At 41.6% G+C, this 19,137-nt stretch overlaps 2 protein-coding genes across 2 annotated transcripts; one reads left to right on the forward strand and one right to left on the reverse strand.

Annotated features, from left to right (window-relative positions):
* Nucleotides 1-400: 400 nt before the first annotated feature.
* On the reverse strand, nucleotides 401-6,497 carry LOC108680638 (DNA-directed RNA polymerase II subunit RPB1-like). Its single transcript, XM_018169509.1, has 4 exons — nucleotides 6,415-6,497; nucleotides 3,492-3,865; nucleotides 855-1,012; nucleotides 401-433 (listed from the first exon to the last, which is right to left on the reverse strand). Exons 1-4 carry the CDS (start codon nucleotides 6,495-6,497, stop codon nucleotides 401-403), a joined length of 648 nt encoding a protein of 215 aa, XP_018024998.1.
* A 4,139-nt stretch (nucleotides 6,498-10,636) lies between these two features.
* Nucleotides 10,637-13,176, forward strand: LOC108680639. The gene is made up of 2 exons (XM_018169511.1): nucleotides 10,637-10,856; nucleotides 12,863-13,176. The coding sequence occupies exons 1-2, from the start codon at nucleotides 10,637-10,639 to the stop codon at nucleotides 13,174-13,176; spliced, it is 534 nt and encodes a 177-aa protein (XP_018025000.1).
* Nucleotides 13,177-19,137: the final 5,961 nt, after the last annotated feature.

Here is a 19,137-nt window from a genome sequence, read left to right on the forward strand (position 1 = left end):
GCGACAACATTTTTTTTCGCTTCGATCACCGACATGTGGAACAGCCTCCCTGATAGCATCGTTGAAGCTCCGAGTATGAACGTCTTCAAGAACAAACTAGACGAAGCTATGCAGGAGCATATGTTCAGTCTTAAAATGCCTAGCAAATTACGGACCAGGCAAAAAGTCCAGACGAAGCTATGCAGGAGCATATGTTCAGTCTTAAAATGCCTAGCAAATTACGGAGCAGGCAATAAGTCTAGCAGCTATTTCAATCAATCGTCAGTTATGGAAAGATCGGGTCGAAAGGCTGGATCCCTTGTCAATCAAGTCACGAAAAGTTTAAGAATCGGCAACAGGCCATGTGCCTATTTCTTCAATGCCGACACTTCTATTCTATTCTACTAACATCAGCCATATGCTATTGAAACTCACATGAACAAGACGATGGTTGCTGAACGACACAAAATAGCACTTTAATCAGTAAAACCAAATTACACGTGGCACAAAATAAAAGATCTTCAATCAAATTACACATGACACGAAATAAAAATTTTAAAACAGAAAGCATACAAGATGGCAATGAAGAAAATTACAAGATTTCCTATGTCGTTTTATGTATTCATGAACAAAAAGAAAACATTGATATATGAATTATCTCATAACCATATTTGAACAATAACTTCGATTCCATCAATTGATAGAAATTAGCTATTGAACTTATAACATAAAACTATTGCGGTATGGCATGCAACATTCTCTGCTACTTCAAGTCCAGACAGGGAGACAGTATACGAATGTTGCATGGCTTTGTTTTAGCTGCCGCCTTCATTTCGTTTGAGTTCTTGTCATGAATTCTAAAGGCAAAATTTCACCTGATCGCCGTCAGTAAACTCGGGGCTGCTGGGGCTTTTGGGGCTGTTGGGACTGATGGGGCTGTTGGGGCTGTTGGGGCTCTTGGGGCTGTTGGTGCTGTTGAGGCTGTTGGGGCTGTTGGGGCTGTTGGCTTTGATCCCCGCGGTCGGGCTCCCAGCTATACAAGCAGCGACAGCCTGCAATGACCTTATCTATATAGCGGGGCCTCCCGATAACCTCGATGCGTCCCACCTTAATCCCTCAGTCCCCTTGCCTCTTTCCCGAGCCTCAGCCCCCTAGCCTCAGTCCCCCAGCCTCAGTCCCCAGCCTCAGTCCCCCAGCCTCAGTCCCTCAGCCTCAGTCCCCAAGCCTCAGTTCCCCAGCCTCAGTTCCCCAGCCTCAGTCCCCCAGCCTCAGTCCCCCAGTCACATTCTCCCATCCTAAGCTCCCAAGACTACCACGGTTCAGTCTTTCTTGAGACATAAGACATAAGAGAGGAAGACGCGAGCGCTTGCTTTGTGAAGCCGACGGCCTCTCATGAGCTGCTCAGACAGTCTGCCTCAGACGACTGCTACTACTGAGTCTGCCTCAGACGACTGCTACTACTGAGTCTGCCTCAGACGACTGCTACTACTTAGTCTGCCTTAGACGACTGCTACTACTGAGTCTGCCTCAGACGACTGCTACTACTGAGTCTGCCTCAGACGACTGCTGCTACTTAGTCTGCCTTAGACGACTGCTGCTACTTAGTCTGTCTAAGACGACTGCTGCTACTTAGTCTGCCTCTGACGACTGCTGCTACTTAGTCTGCCTCAGACGACTGCTACTACTGAGTCTGCCTCAGACGACTGCTGCTACTTAGTCTGTCTAAGACGACTGCTACTGCTGAGTCTGCCTCAGACGGCAGCTGTATGACCGTCTGTATCAGCTGCTGACAATATTTCATTATATACAATCATGCATCACTATTAGTTCCCCATTTAAATTTGCATAAAGAATATGGAGACCATATACAACCTATTTTATATAAGTTGTTGTGGCGAAATCTAAGTGGACCAGAAGCCTCAGCGTCACATAAGCCTACATATCAAGGCGCTACTGATCCAAAATTGTCGTGGTGATGAGGTATCTTTTGCATGGTTTTCATATTGAAGTTACAATTCTGGGCAGATTTTTGTGTGGGGCAGAAGAACGTTTTTATTTCTATTATGGAAGTTTTCAATGGAAATGGAAGTTTTCAATGCATCATTTCCTTAATGAAAAACTGCTCTACATTAATTCGTTAACATTCTTTAAAAACATATTTTAAGTCACAATACATATATAAGTCGACTAAATAAGGTGCGCCCGCAATAAATTGCCAAAATAGAAGTGAAATTCCATTTTTATATACTTTAGTTTTTTGCATGCTTAATTTGAGCAAAATATTGCATGAATTTCTGTAGCCCAATAAGCATGCGTGTGTGGCTCGAAGAAACTAACGTTGCTATGTAACACTCAGCGATACCATGACAAGTTTGTAAGAGAATTGCCATACTGTACATTGGTTCCTCCTAACTAATATATAATTAAACCCTGTTGGGTCATGTACTCAATCACCGCTTGCGTTTCGGTCTTCTATAGAAATAATTCCTCGCTCTGCGACTATAACTCGCATCAAAAAGTTTTTGGAATATCTCCACTAAAAATGTCCTCAGACCTTATGACCTTGTGACGAGTTTGGGACTTCCTAGTCCCCGGTCACGCGGATGCGTGATGCTTCTCTAGTTAATGCTTCCATTGTTAAGTTCGACTTATCAAATCACTCAAACTATTTGATTTATTCCAATAAAAAGTTAGGACCTTAATTATTAAGACCTTACCAATTTTGCCTCCTTGATTCTCACTCTGAGTTTCAACTGATGAGGAACTGCACCAAAATTATTGGAATGACACACTTTGCATGGGCTAGTCCAACTCATATCCACAACACAAGCGTTAATTTACAACGCACAGCACATCTCACCACACCGTAACCCAGCGCAGCGCACAGCACATCTCACCACACCGTAACCCAGCGCAGCGCACAGCACATCTCACCACACCGTAACCCAGCGCAGCGCACAGCACATCTCACCACATCGTAACCCAGCACAGCGCACAGCACAACTCGCCACATCGTAACCCAGCACAGCACACAGCACAACTCGCCACATCGTAACCCAGCACAGCGCACAGCACAACTCACCACATCGTAACCCAGCACAGCACACAGCACAACTCACCACATCGTAACCCAGCACAACACACAGCACAACTCACCACATCGTAACCCAGCACAACACACAGCCCTCGCTGTACAGCACAAGCCCCGACCGTTGAGAGCTCGTAAGGAATTGTTGAGGCGACCAAGCATTACGTAAGCTAAAGCCTGCCTTTGCCTAGGCGACGCCAGCAACAAGAGTCAACAGCGCTGCTTAATGTCAACACCCACAATCAATGAATCAATCTACGACTGATTGTTGAGAGCAATTGAAGCTTGATGAACTGATAGCTTTGGCTGGGTGCTAACGCTAACGTCTATAGTGCTGGAGACACGAGCGTTGGGCGATGCTGAGGAGCGGTGGATGATGCTGAGGAGCGGTGGATGATGCTAAGGAGGGGTGGATGATGCTGACGAGCGGTGGATGATGCTAAGGAGGGGTGGATGATGCTGAGGAGCGGTGGATGATGCTGAGGAGCGGTGGATGATGCTGAGGAGCGGTGGATGATGCTGAGGAGCGGTGGATGATGCTGAGGAGCGGTGGATGATGCTGAGGAGCGGTGGATGATGCTGAGGAGCGTTGGATGATGCTGAGGAGCGTTGGATGATGCTGAGGAGCGGCAGATGATTTTGAGGAGCGGTGGATGATGCTGAGGAGCGGTGGATGATGCTAAGGAGGGGTGGATGATGCTGAGGAGCGGTGGATGGTGCTGAGGAGCGGTGGATGATACTGAGGAGCGGTGGATGATGCTGAGGAGGGGTGGATGATGCTGAGGAGCGTGTCTTTTACTGAAACGAACATTTTTTGGAACACATGAGTGTAATATAATGCTTTTTATTAAAGGTACCGGGTTTTAGTATTAGGCATCTGTAAGTTTTTGTAGATCAATTCAGACTAACATTTGAATGAAAAAACATCGATTTAGCTAAACGTGCGAATTTTCAATAACATTTCCCCACAATTTAGTTAGATTAGTTTTTTAGGATAGTTTTTAGTGTCTGATTGTTTCCTAGAAGTTCATCCGGTAGCATTGTATTACTTTTAGAATCCTTCCTCGTTGAATTCGTAGAAACTTTTTAAAATTTTACATGTGCGTGTAGAAATTAATTAGGCTGCGCTGGTAAGCGTTTTTGAGCGTCTCTGACGTTCAAAAACACCAGAGACGGTCAACGGCCCTCACGGTCGGTGCCCACGAGAAAAATGAATGGGTTAGTGTCCAAATAGTTGCACACTTCCTGCATGTAGCAATGATACGTACTTTTGACGGGCACAGCTTTATCAGGATGACTGCACAGCACAAGAGCAGAAGGTGTAGCGCTATTACCTCTTCTTAACAATGAACATTTTTCAAAATTGACTTGTCAAGCAATTACAACATCAAAAAACACCGGAAAACTTTGCTAAGTGAGTTCAGCAAGACCAAAAATGCAGAATTTCTCATAGAAGAAAACTCACTTCGAAATTTCAATGAAAATAACCGTCATCGGCCGGAGGATCAAGCAGCATAAGGGACACTACACTCAAAGGAATGAGTGAGACTTTGTCGAAATAATGATGCACTTTTGCCTTCGTGTGAGTCATCCTGACCCAATTTGGCCCGACAAAATGGCCTATCAGAGATGCCCCCGCTCTCTACTTGTGCTGTGACTCCGAAATACGTCAGCATCTGGATAATATGTCCCAGTAATTGCCTAAATGTAAAGAGACGCCATCGATGACGACGTAAGCAAAATTACAGCATGAGAAGACATGGTTGCAACGAGAGAGTAATGATTGAAAAGTCTAGTGTGGAAAAAGATCTCGGAGTTAATGTCGACAAGGAGCTGAAATTTTCTAAGCATGTTGAAACGCAAGCTAACACATCCAACAAACTTCTTGGACTAATCAGACGCTCATACGAGTTCCTAGATGCAGAAGCGATGAAGCAGTTGTTTGTTGCTGTCGTGCGCCTGAATCTAGAGTTTGGAAACGTCGTGTGGTCACCGAGATTTGAAAAGGACAAAAATTTAATAGAAAATGTTCAAAGACGTGCAACAAGGATAATTCCAGGCATGAAGGGCAAGTCCTATGAAGAAAGATTAAAATTATGAAGCTTCCAAGCCTCAGGTATCGACGTCTACGTGGGGACCTCATTAAAGTATACAATTATACTCATGGTTTATACAAGGTCCCCGAAGGATTACTAGAATTTGAAACAAGAACCAACACCAGGTGCCAAGGCAATAAACTAAAAAAACTACACAGCATCTCATCCACGCGACAACATTTCTTCTCGCTTCGAATCACCGACATGTGGAACAGCCTCCCCGATGACATCGTTGGCGCTTCAAGTTTGAACGCGTTCAAGAACAGACTAGATAAAGCTATGGAAAAATATATGTTCAGACTTGAAATGTCTAGCACCATATCGAACCGGTGGAAGTCGAGTAGCTACTTCAAACTATCGTCAGTCATGAAAAGATCAGGTCAAATCACACGATTTTAGATCTTCTGTGAATAAGGCACGAAAAGGAAAAGAATCGGCGACAGGCCACATCAGGCCTACACTTCAGCGCTGACTTCACTATGTTATTTTATGTTATATAAGTAGCGGCGGAGCGCTCAGTTTACCGCTGCTGATGCATGGGTTTTGCTAGTATTTTACACTCACTGGATGAAAGTATTTTCGCGCTCTGCTTCAACGAATGCTGTCTGTCGATCATTGATTATTATTTCTCCACAATTTATTGCCTATGAATCTTAAAAAACTATTTTCCATGCTTTATTGCTAGCGTTTCAGACGCTCCTTCCGTCCCGCGTCGCGGTAAAGCCTCTACAGAAACGGAAGCTCTAGTAAACCCTCCTGAGCGGAAGAGAGACGGAAAATACTGCCACTTGATTGCTCATTTCCAGAACCTTATCGTGAAAAAGTCCCGAGCTTCGCACCCTAATGACAAATACGAGCAGTCTTTTGGTGCGGAATGACAGAGCGACCGCCGCTCCGTAAATTTGCTGCGGTAATTTCTCGTTCCCCGGAACAATGTATCGACGAGGCTGGTGATGCTCTGCAAGTGTCATACCATTCGAGTGCATTAAATCTTTTTGCATCGTTGTTCCGTCGCGTTAATTTTTACATGATATTATTATTGGTCAGCGTTCTAACCTTCCAACTAAATTCCATATTGTGTTCGTTCCTTTATATTATCAAAAATAAGTTGCAAAATTCTGTTTCAAAGTGTTTAGTCTGTATGACATTATATATCTTACCGTTATCCTCCAATTATCGTAATTTGTTTATTGTTCGCTAATACTTGACTTCCAAACATGCCATGCATAATGAATGCTGGACTCGACAGACTTGACAGACTCTCTTGTCTGCTCCCACTGCTTGACAGACTCTTGTCGTCTCCACGCAGCTTGACAGACTCTTGTCTGCTTCATACTGCTTGACAGACTCTTGTCTGCTCCTCATAGCTTGACAGACTCTTGTCTGCTCCTTATAGCTTGACAGACTCTTGTCTGCTCCTCACAGCTTGACAGACTCTTGTCTGCTCCTCATAGCTTGACAGACTCTTGTCTGCTCCTCATAGCTTGATAGACTCTTGTCTGCTCCTCACAGCTTGACAGACTCTTGTCTGCTCCTCACTGCTTGACAGACTCTTGTCTGCTCCACACTGCTTGACAGACTCTGGCCTGCTATTCATAGCTTGACAGACTGTGGTCTGCTGCTCTCACTCGTTTATTTAGAAGACTTTGGTCGTCTCGCCACGGCTGAACGGCTATTGGCACTGCGACTGGCATTCAAACTTCAGCACGGGGCGCAGTTCGCTCGAAGAAAACCTCGCTATTGGCAACTCCGTCCGGCAGCTCAAGTTCGTCTTAACTTAGAGCCTCGGCAGTCTTTGGAAGGACGAAACGCTATTAATCGTAGCTGTTGTAGCTGCTCAATAGAGGCTCCCTTCTGCGTTAATAACGCAAGGCCAAGACTGCAGCAAATGCACATAGCAAAGATATAAATTAAATTTGGAATCTAACGCGAAGATAATGTTTCGCGCCATGTGATTTTATATGAGGTATTAAGTTTAGATGAGGTATTAACGATGCATGAAAAAAAAATACGTACAATTCCAAGACATTTACATAGTCAAGTAAAAGCTTTTTCATGCGTTAAAATGTTCTTTAACGAATTGTTTCTCATGTTTTGTGGGGAGCTAGTGAATTATAATAATAATCCAGATAGATAACTGAAGCTAGTGATGTAACGCAGATGCGGTTCACATGCGATATATTTTTTATATTCTCACGTGATATAAAATAAAATAAAATAAAAATTCTCCTACCAAGCCGTATTTTCGACAGCGAGAGATCAGTTCGCAACTGTCAGCCAGGTTCAGTCGATCAGCTCAATTGCCTGATCTCGAGTCTTGTTCATCTTCGATAACTTTTATGCTCTTGATTGTGTGCAGTCAAAATATAACTCCGTTAAATTGAGTGCAGTTTGGCTCAGTCAAAATTTCGCTTATTTACTCTCAAATTAACACGACTGTAATTCGGCTGAAGTCCTGCAGCGATCTAGTCTCAACACGAATCCGGCCCAGCTGCATCCCAGTCTTAATACGACTCCAGTCCAGCTGCAGTCAAGTCTTAATACGAATCCAGTCCAGCTGCAGTCAAGTCTCAACACGAATCCAGTCCAGCTGCAGTCCAGCAGAGGGCAAGGCTGGCAATAAAAGTGTCGGCGTGGCTGAGATTGAATGCCGCAGCAAACTCCGCAAAATTGGGCGATAGCTCAGCGGCAACGGCGCAGTGACAGCAGCAGTGACAGCTGCACTGTAACTGCTGCAACAATAGCAGCTGCACTGTAACTGCAGCAGCAGTGACAGCTGCACTGTAACTGCTGCAACAATAGCAGCTGCACTGTAACTGCAGCAGCAGTGACAGCTGCACTGTAACTGCAGCAACAATAACAGCTGCACTGTAACTGCAGCAGCAGTGACAGCTGCACTGTAACTGCTGCAACAATAGCAGCTGCACTGTAACTGCAGCAGCAGTGACAGCTGCACTGTAACTGCAGCAACAATAACAGCTGCACTGTAACTGCTGCAACAATAGCAGCTGCACTGTAACTGCAGCAGCAGTGACAGCTGCACTGTAACTGCAGCAACAATAACAGCTGCACTGTAACTGCAGCAACAATAACAGCTGCACTGTAACTGCTGCAACAATAACAGCTGCACTGCAACTGCAGCAGCTATTACTGCTGCTACCGTTACAGATTTTAACGGTAAAAACATATTTTAAGCTCTTCAGTTTTCTCGAAAAATTGTCTTCATGACTATAATCAATATTTTTCTATAATTAAATTCAATATTCAAGAGGTAAGTGGCAATGAATGCAAACTCTTTTCCAGTGCAACGCAATATGAGCGCTCTGTTAAAATTTTTTAATTTTAATCGACTAAATTTGGTGCATGTTTCTCAAAGACTCAACAAAAGGCTCGTCTCACCACAAAGTGTGGCCGATGTTGTGCGTTATAACTTTGCATAGCGAACTTCCGCTCGAGTGAACGCCATTTTTTTTACCCCTTCACATCCCCCCACGAGCCAATGGCAGCAACAACGCGATGGGAAATTCCAGATACAAGTACAAAATTTGAGAAAGTTTTTTCTTTCGTGAGAACTACTGCCTCCACTGGCCGATACTTTGTCATCTTGCGATGAGCTGAAGATCAAAACGAAGAAGACCGACCAACCACTTCGCTTGAGAGCTCTGCAAGACGCATGGAGTTCGCATGAACTTACGCGATCATGTAGACTACGTAAAATGGAGTCCACATAATCTTAACGCTGCAATACGCGTGAATGTCGCGTGATCTACGCTAAAACGCGCGTGTAGTCCACGTGAGCGTTACGCTACAACCCCCATAGAATCCACGTGATCTTAACGCTGCAACCCCCTTAGAGTCCACGTGATCTTAACGCTACAACCCCCATAGAGTCTACGTGATGCTAACGCTACAACCCCCTTAGAGTCCACGTGAACTTAACGCTACAACCCCCATAGAGTCCACGTGATATTGACGCTATAACCCCCTTAGAGTCCACGTGATCTTAACGCTACAACCCCCATAGAGTCCACGTGATCTTGACGCTACAACCCCCATAGAGTCCACGTGATCTTGACGCTACAACCCCCATTGAGTCCACATGATATTAATTGAGTAAGACGCTTGGAAACGAGAGGTGATTTACACGTCTCTCTACGATTTATCCAGCATCCATACCTGCTCATAATTCAAACGGCTCTCGTTTTCGCTTCATTTTACTACTTCATTTAATTCGAGCCTTTCATATTGTCATGCCGTTTGTAATTTTGACACAGCTGGCAGCCGCGACGCTATAATTTCAGCCCTTCTCTTTCAGTCAGTAGCTCCTAAACTTTTTCATCTTGTACTCCAATTTAGTAAACCATAATACGCATGTTGAACAAATGTTTTTACCATTGATATATGAAAATAACTTATTGAAATAAACACGTGTCAGCCCATCTGTTCGCCGCGAAATTTAATATAATTACTCCACCTAATTCCTGGTCCATTTTTGATCAACTGTCATTAATCGTCGTACTGCATGATATTCATTTCATTCACTGGAGTTTTATACATGTAAAACAATTTATGATTCATTAAAAATGTTTCTTCATCTACACTGAAAATATAGTTTATAAAATATGTACTTCAGATACACACTACTTATACCACAGTACTTACGGTACTTTAGTAATGAAAAGTTATCGTGCTACCAATTACATCGTTCTTCATATTAGATTTGAAAACGTTTCCTGACTGTAATAATGGACATTGAACAATTAGTCTTATAAAATGAAATTGTTGTGAACTTCACAATCTTTGCAATTAGTGATTGGCATGATTTGCAAAGTGAGAAATGTTTATATTTCTTCAGTGAAAAAGAAATAAGTGAAATTTTAAAATAAATAAATACTTTTAAATTCCCAAGTTCTGATTATTATTGCATTGATTTCATGAGCTAACTATATTCATTTCATACATTTTACAAAATTCTCATTTGTGATTCGTTTCCGTCCCATAAAATGATATAATGCGAATTATATAATATAAAAAACATACGGGCCTGCTCTACAGCAGCTAATAAGTCAATGCCGGATGATCTTTAATGTGGAAGTATACTTTGCAGATATGAAATTCGGAGTAAAATCCGCCCGCTTTATTAGAGATCAATTAATTTTGAATGGAACATCTGGTGACACAGAAGTTGTTATTATAGGACGACCAGGTGTCTCATAAGAAGAGAGTGAAAAAAGCTATAAGAATTCCCCTATTGTCGCCTTCGCTGTACAGCTAATCTTTCTTGACTTGAAGAGTTTAGTGAACTCAAGTTCGGCAACTCTCCTTTCAAAGTTTGCTGAACATGGCGTCCTTTCAGGACAAACTTCTAAAACTTGACAAACTTGAACGAACTCAGACCTGAAGATTTTTATGTTGGTCTTCCCGCGACTACCTCGAGCTTTAGAACTGTTGACCAACGCAACATGTCTTGTACATGGAGCAGGAGTCATGCATGGAGCAGTGCATGGAGCAGTACATGGAGCAGGAGTCATGCATGGAGCAGTGCATGGAGCAGTGCATGGAGCAGGAGTCATGTATGGAGCAGTTCATGGAGCAGGAGTCATGTATGGAGCAGTGCATGGAGCAGGAGTCATGTATGGAGCAGTGCATGGAGCAGGAGTCATGCATGGAGCAGTACATGGAGCAGGAGTCATGTATGGAGCAGTGCATGGAGCAGGAGTCATGAGTCATGTATGGAGCAGTTCATGGTGCAGGAGTCATGTATGGAGTAGTACATGGAGCAGGAGTCATGTATGGAGCAGTGCATGGAGCAGGAGTCATATATATGACACATGTACCTTGAATAACATCTTCAGCGTGATATTCCACATGAACGAGATTTCATATTTATGATATTTACGCCTATGGCTTGGGAAATGCTTTCTTATTAAACCGCAGTATTATTATTAATTGCCGCAGTATTAAAGCTCATCCAAAAGGAGGGTGTTTCTAATGAGGTCGCTGATATTTCCAGTAAATATTACTGATCTCCAATGGCGATAATCAGAGTCACGCAAGAGAGAGTAGCTTTCTTCGATCTCGACTCCTATTTGCCAATTTATGCCGAAAATAAAAAAAAATATATTATTCGGCATTGCGATAATCTGGCCCGACGGGAGCCACATTTATCAATAAATGCAGAATAAGCCACACCATGCCTTAATTCCGGGCGCGTACGAAATATTTGATGGACGAAAAAAATTTTCTGTAGTTTTGTAAATCAAACATCTTTCGATTTTGTCCATAGTTCTGCGATAGTTGTTCTCAATTCTACAATTTTACTATAGGTTTATATTGCAAACATATAATCCCAATTCACGATTATATCTCAATTCACGATCAGTGGGTTAAAATCTTGCGACTTTGCCCTTATTGGATTAGAATTATTAATTTATCCTAATCCAAACCATAAATCATTCATTTTTGTATGTCCTGAACCCAACTGAAATATTGCATTCACCCCTTGTCCCGCAATTAATACTACTATGTAAATCAATGCTAGCTGTCATCGATCCTCGGAATACAGCTAGGGCTTTGGGTCGAAGGGCAAGCAGCTTGGCGATATAAACTGGGCAAAAGTGACAAGCCGTCACCCGGGAAATACACAGGAACATAATAAAGAAGAAAAGTGAGCCTGCCAGTCGCTTCTATTGCTGTCACTGAGCTCTGACAGTGACTCTTGCTGCTCGTGACAGCATTCCTGCAGCTCCGGAATTCTTGGATTACTTCCAGAATTGCTTTAAAAAGACCTGCGCGTTGGCTGCTCCCGACAAGGACTGAAAATAAAGTTTATTTTATGCAGGAAAAATCCGTTCGGGAGATTGGACATTCAAGAGACCGAGAATTTTATCAGGCTCAATGATTAAGGAGTAGCGAACTTTTTTCCTTTTAGGGTCGTGACGAGCCAAACAGGAACGATCAGCCGCTCAAATGATCAATTCGAGCCACGGAGATCTAAATTGATTTATCTGGCGACCAACTCAAACCTATTCGTCTGTTTATTTATTTGTTAGCTTAGCTTGATTACCATGCGTGCCCAAGTGAATGAGTCTTGTGCAATGTAGATCTAGTAGACACCAGGTACCGGATGCGTAACTTCTCGTAACCGGAGTGGAGCTTTTCCAAGCTGCAAAAAATGCCTAAGTTGTTCAATAATAACTCGCAGCTAAAGTTCCTGTTTACATAGAGTCCTCTTCTCTTTCGTCTCTGAAATACTTTAATAAAGAATAAATAAAGTGTGTCTCAAATATTTATGCTAGGAAGATAACGCTTGTTATGGCGAAGATACGGCCTCTTGCTTTAAAGCTGCTTCACTTGCTGTGCATATTCCGTATAAATTGAGATATCCATTCTTGTCCCTACATTAGAAGCGTGCAGAGCAATTAGCACTGTGTTACAATATTCAACAATATCCTGTTACGTTTATTCAGAAATGAACATAAAACAGTACAGTTCATCTCTCTAGAGGGAATTATTTACTGCGCCTGAATAAGAGGCATCGTCGCTGGTAAACACACAAACAGCATTCTCTATCAGCAGAGCCTCACTTCGATCAGGTTCACACCCCGCCCTGGCTGGAAGTTCTGCTGCGAAGGACTGGCGTAAAATTGTAATAAGTTAAGATATATTAATTATTTCTGAGATCATTTACGGCGCGTAGCTCGTAAACGCCACAAGCGTTCGAGGTGCCAAGCATTCGACACAGCGGGTGCCAGAGCTGCTGTGTCCGACACGGCAAGTGCCAGAGCTGCTGTGTTCGACACGGCAAGTGCCAGAGCTGCTGTGTTCGACACGGCGGGTGCCAGAGCTGCTGTGTTCGACACGGCGGGTGCCAGAGCTGCTGTGTCCGACACGGCGGGTGCCAGAGCTGCTGTGTTCGACACGGCGGGTGCCAGAGCTGCTGTGTTCGACACGGCGGGTGCCAGAGCTGCTGCCCGGCGCGGCGGGTGCTCGAGCAGCTGCCCGACACTCTGACTCAGCAACTCTGTCACACGGCTGTCAGCTCACTTATTTCAAACGTCACCACCCGTGTCGTCAGTAGGATCCCTCACGTCACCTTCCGTAACGTCATTGTAATAAGTCTATTTAAGCTCTTCAAGCTTACCACCAGTCAGTCATAAACCAACACCTCTTAGCTGCAGTCCAGCGCAGTCTATCCTTGACGCATCCACCACGTCTACCAGCTCCGGTAATCGCTTGTCATACTCGCGGTCGTGTCGTTAATAATACCTTCTTAACTACCGGTACTGTAATAATAACTCATAGTGCCTCTTCCTGTATGATGTAATCCTATATTTAATAACTAATAACATAAAGTTATTCTCTCTCATTCTACTGCTATAGCTTTTAAAAAACAATAAGAATCTATCGAAACTCAGAGATAAATATTATATTTCATCAAATAATAAATTAATCAACGAGTGTCAGAAGAGAAATTGGACACTGATGCCCGAACAGCTTTATTAATCCGGACACGACGGTGCCAGAGTTGCTGCCTCTCAACGCCTTCAAAATCTAAACGCGTTACGCCTTCACCAATAATGTCAACTACAACAATATTAAAACTGCTAAGTTCGTTCGTAATAACTTATCCTTTAACATAATTAGCCTCTCTGTCAGTAACGATTACACTATCATCACAATAACCTCGCCAGTAGGTACATCTTGGACACCAACTGATGCTCGGAGGCAAACTGCCTATATTTCACCGGTGTTTACCGCCAATTGCGTCTATCCTAACACTGTGAACCTTAGTTGTTTGTAGTGCACATAAGTTATTTTACCAACATTTGACGAAACGCGAACGTGTCAGGACCTACTGACGTATGACAATACATTCGCTAGCGCAGCTAATCTGTACGAGCCTTCCAACGAACTCCATAAGGATTAATTATTGCGGTAATGGTCCTATCAGTCACAAGAAACTATATCTACAGTTATAATCTACAGTTTGCAAATGTTAGAGAAAGCCTGGGAACCAGTCTACGAATCCTGGTGATGCGCAGTTTTTTGTGAGTAGCTCAAGAAAAATGACCCTCCGGAAATAGGTACATCGAACTTCAAAATACACATCTTATTTGCGATATAAGCTATAATTTTTTAGTTGGATTGCAAAAACTTGAAGGGAATGGATATCATTGAGCCTGTAATTAATCCATAGGATGATCACAATCGGTGGAACAATGCAGATATATAGTGACTTTGAGTATTAGAAGATCTATGTTTATTAATACTTACTCGTTGAAACTTCTATAAATTTCAGTCTCATTTTGCAATAGATTATATTCCTTGTGCCTCAGAACAGTAATATACGTTCTGAGAAGAAAGTTGGCGCAAATGTTAAATTAATATTGTGTGTCTAACTCCAGACAAAGTTGTTTTGTAAACGATAAGATATAAGATAATATATGGCTAAAGATTTTTTTGTTAGGACGAACAGGGTTGGCCTGAGCTATCCTACCTCTGGGTAGCGAAGCAGGTGCAAAAATACCATCGTTGAGCTTTATCTTATGTTTTATTAATTTGAACTTGTAATTATGCTGCCAAAGAATTAAATTCACACATCTGTGTTAACATGAATAACGTCCACATTTACATTATTCATTTACATTATATATGAAGTATTGTCCTTGAGGATTTTTAATTGAGTTACTGCTCGAAAATCGGCGTATTCCTGTTAAAGTCATCAGTAGTGGTGGTAGGGAGAACAAAAGTTCAAGGTTATGATTTTAATATAGCTTAAAGCAAATAATCACTATGTATTTATGCGTTAAAGTGGAACTCTAGTTCAACTGGTTAGGCCATGTAATGTATAGACAGACATTTGACTATGTAGTCGTGAAGTGATAGTTGTTGATCGGCTATGAGCGCAGTAGTCTTATGTTTAAATTAATCTAAGAAAAACTTGTGATCGGTGCATCTCACATCTTTCAGTATTCACGACGGAAACATATCCCATTTAAAAATTAATAGAAAGCGACTAAATATCAATATTAGGAAACAATTGCCACCACAGTAGTGCCCCGAAACTCAGGCTATAGCACCCAAATTTTTCGAGCTCTTTTAAGTGTCAAGACGAAATCTAAGATTCAGCTTCGAAATCAAATGTTTTATTGCCAGCGCCATCAACAATGGACGTGGCGCACAAGATGGAACACCGATCGATGGAAACAGCGCTCGGCACGTCCAAATTCTTCAATGTTTTAAGCTGTTACAAATTGTTTCTTATCCCAAAGTCAAGATTAAAGTTGACGACTTAACTTGTACCGTAAAGTAGGTGCTTCTGCAAGTTACGCTGCTAACGTAGAGTTGTTTGTCCCAAGACAAAGTTGCCACCCACATTCGTTATAAGTTTACAAGTTAAAGTGCAAGCCTTGCGAACCTTTCACTTACACTGAAACTTCTGGCAATTGCCACAAGCTGTATTTTAGAATTACTTCATCGCTCTCTATGTATAAGAGTCATGACATGACCCCACTCACTTCATTTTGGCAGTTGAGATAAAGAAAGACAGTTTTTCTCGAGATTGCCATGTCATTGGTCCATTATCGTATATAGAATATTATCTATTATTATAAACTGTTTTCGTTAATTCTAATTTACAGTCTCTTTTTTTAGAGAGATTTGTCAATATTGTTACATAATTGGAGTGAGGATATCCTCAGCAATTATTAGACCATTTTGTGGAGTGAGCATTTCCTCAACAATTATTAGACCATTTTGTGGAGTGAGCATTTCCTCAGCAATGAGTAGACCGTTCACTGGATTGAGCATTTCCTCAGTAATGAGTAGACCGTTCACTGGAGTGAGCATTTCCTCAGTAATGAGTAGACCGTTTAATGGAGTGAGCATTTCCTCAGCAATGAGCAGACCGTTCACTGGAGTGAGCATTTCCTCAGCAATGAGCAGACCGTTCACTGGAGTGAGCATTTCCTCAGCAATACGTACAGCGTTAAAGCATATATTTTTCATGAGTGTAATTTAAACAATTATGATTGCATTCAAGTGATAACCCAAAGAAACAATAATTATCAAGTGACTTAGAGAATTTTTTTTTATTGCAATCAAATATAGCTCATTACCCGCTTCTCACGTGTGACGGGAGGCTCTTGTATTATTTTATTTGTCACGAAATATCGTCTCGACTAACCTGTGACGCTGTGACAATGCTCTTGTGGTTACCGTTCCTAGATTAGCTTAGTGTTACTCGTCAGATGTAACCCAATAAAACATGTACATTTATAATTTTTTACTAAAATGTGGAATCACATTTACTGAGACATATTTCTGATAATTTAGAGAACGTTGATAATTTTCCTAATTTGGCTGCGCAAGAGACTGCCGTATTTTAATTATCTTGTTTGCGAAGTGACGGATTAGTATCAACGTAGGAAGTATTCTTTTCTTTTAGACTCATTTCACAGCGGTTTGATGAGGATAGTGCCTGCATACCTCGCCTTCTCCTGTATTTGTATTAGGATGTGGTACCTCATCATCGTATACATCAATTTTGTACGCGTTCTAGTTTAGCCAAAATCTACAGACTTTTTATCGCTAGAGGCCTCGCCTGTCGAGTTTACTTGTTATACTTGACGTCTCGCTGAGGCTCGACAGTCGATATTATCATCTGTTTCATTATGGGTACCTGGGATTTTTGGTATTGGCCTTAAATAAGATTTATGCTTATGACGGAGAGTTAATTATGTTGATTCGTCAGTATTGGCCCTTCGTGAAGCCAAGGCTTGCGAAGAGGAATTGTATTAGTAAACTGAAAATTGCCTAAAAATCTGCTATGTGATCTTTTCATCCGGTTCGACCGCAAGGGACCCCGGCATAAGCGTCTCGCGATCTTTCACCATTGCGTTACCATAGTACAGTATACTTATGGGAACTCTACATAGTTTGCGCACTACTTTGATTATTTTTCCTTCGCTTACTCACATTAGTGCTTTTCATGATTTTATATTCGTCAGCCTTTCCAGAAAGAAATGATCCTACTCTACTTCGAAAATTTGAGACAACAAAAGTCAAGGTGGTTGATAGATGCATTGCAAAAATCGGTGAAAGAAAGGACATTTAGTATTGATTGTTTATCAAAAAAATAAGAATAAAAAAATTCTGGCGTCTTCTCTTTCCTTAATACTTGACAAGTTACTGACGTATGCATCGAAAGATATGTCAAAATGATGGCACAGACACAAATAGACCGTTAACGTTCAATTATCGTGCCACGAACTAAGCATTTATAGCTCACAAAGTTTCTGCCAAGTTGGGTGCAACGTTGGCCAATAGAGAATAATCCTGGCAGGCTCCAGGCAGCAATAATTTATAAGCGAGTTGAGCTACAGGCGCAGTCTCGGCACCGACGCGTTTACCGACGTTGTACGTAACCTGCGAAGCGTGTATGCCAGAGAGATTAAGTGATACCCGAGCATTGTCAGCCAGAGACGCCGCGTCTGCCGGGGCTCTGTGCAGGAGAGATTGCCTCTGCAATTTATACGAGAGATTAGTTCATGGCTTGGTCAATGTGAGAATATTTTTTGAGACGTTATATTTGATTCTAAGAAGAATTATTCATCGGATGTTTAATGAGGAACTGATATGATCAGAGTTACGCTTGTTTCTCACGCCAGCTTTTGCACTGCAGGCAGTAAAACAATGAAAAGATTATCGGCATATTATTATCCAAATGAACCTAGATAAATATCACCCAGATAAACTTAAAACCTTACATTTTTACATAGAAATAGGATACTATATACACGCGTATCAGACATACGCGTATCAGATTTACATTTTTTCATTGTTCTATTTGCAAGTTTTTGCGCAAAAAAGATTCGATAGCAGAATTGTATCACGTGTTGTAGCAAATTATATGGAATCAAGTGTAATGGATCAGTATTATAATCAATTTAAATTCATTTATTGATTTTCGTTTCTACCTTATTGCAATTTTTTCCCGCTGACAGACATATGTAGCTGTTCTGCTCATTTGGGAATATATTCCTCAGTCTTTTTATCTTGTTCCTCCCCAACACAAAAAAAGAAAATTGCTATTATTTATGTTTAACTTGAAGGCACATATGATTCGTAATCAGCTGTCTTCGTAATCATAAACTTCTATTTGTTTCAAATAGAGCATAATATTTACTCGCAATGGCAATAAAGAGCATTCTTGTACAACATAAATAATATAATCTCTACCTATTAGCTTACAAATTCCTACAGCTGGCGAGAACAAAGTTATGAATAACACTCTACAGTATTCTAATATGAATTATTTATTAGTGGTTAATTATTCATATGATGCAGAATAAATGCAATTACCTTGTAATGAGGTGCTGCCTTCTTCCCCTGAGAATGCTATATCAACGTAACCTTTTAGTCATTTTTATGCTTAAGTCGAAAACTCCTGTTAATGACTCAACTTATATGACGGTACTATTTGTTAGCTTCTTTTATTGTAGGGTAAAAGTGGATTAAGCGACAAATTTGTATATGTTATGTTATGTTATGTTATGTTATGTTATGTTATGTTATGTTATGTTATGTTATGTTATGTTGTGTTATGTTGTGTTGTGTTGTGTTGTGTTGTGTTACGAGCATGTAAATCACTGGAGTGTTTATCTGAGAATGTAAATCAGTACAGCTTTACAAACTGCCCGTGAAATTAGCCATCTACTTAGTAATGAAAATATCTGCCATGGTGTCCTTGGCAGCTACCTGAAAATTTTGAAAGCATTCACTTTTGATGTGCAACTCGATTGCCCTGTCGTCGAAGTAATGAGAAGCGCTGAGCGCGCTAATCGAATCCTTCCCGTACATAAAATTTGCTTCGTTATCAAAGCCTAATATAGGATCGATTACTTGACGCTCCCCGTGTATGCAACGGGCAAAGTTTACTGCTCGTTCGAAAACAAGCAGTTTCTAACTGAT

The sequence above is a fragment of the Hyalella azteca genome, unplaced genomic scaffold (assembly GCF_000764305.2).
Source record: "Hyalella azteca isolate HAZT.00-mixed unplaced genomic scaffold, Hazt_2.0.2 contig11274, whole genome shotgun sequence".
NCBI classification, from domain to species: Eukaryota; Metazoa; Arthropoda; class Malacostraca; order Amphipoda; family Hyalellidae; genus Hyalella; species Hyalella azteca.

Coding starts and splice junctions, on each gene's coding strand:
- LOC108680639 (XM_018169511.1), top strand. CDS start 10,637: ATGGAGCAGGAGTCATGCATGGAGCAGTGCATGGAGCAGTACATGGAG. Junction 10,857..12,862: donor GTACATGGAGCAGGAGTCAT/GTATGGAGCAGT, acceptor TACGGCGCGTAG/CTCGTAAACGCCACAAGCGT.
- LOC108680638 (XM_018169509.1), bottom strand. CDS start 6,497: ATGAAGCAGACAAGAGTCTGTCAAGCTGCGTGGAGACGACAAGAGTCT. Junction 3,866..6,414: donor CAGACAAGAGAGTCTGTCAA/GTCTGTCGAGTC, acceptor TGTTCGTTTCAG/TAAAAGACACGCTCCTCAGC. Junction 1,013..3,491: donor CTTAGCATCATCCACCGCTC/GTCAGCATCATC, acceptor CTGCTTGTATAG/CTGGGAGCCCGACCGCGGGG.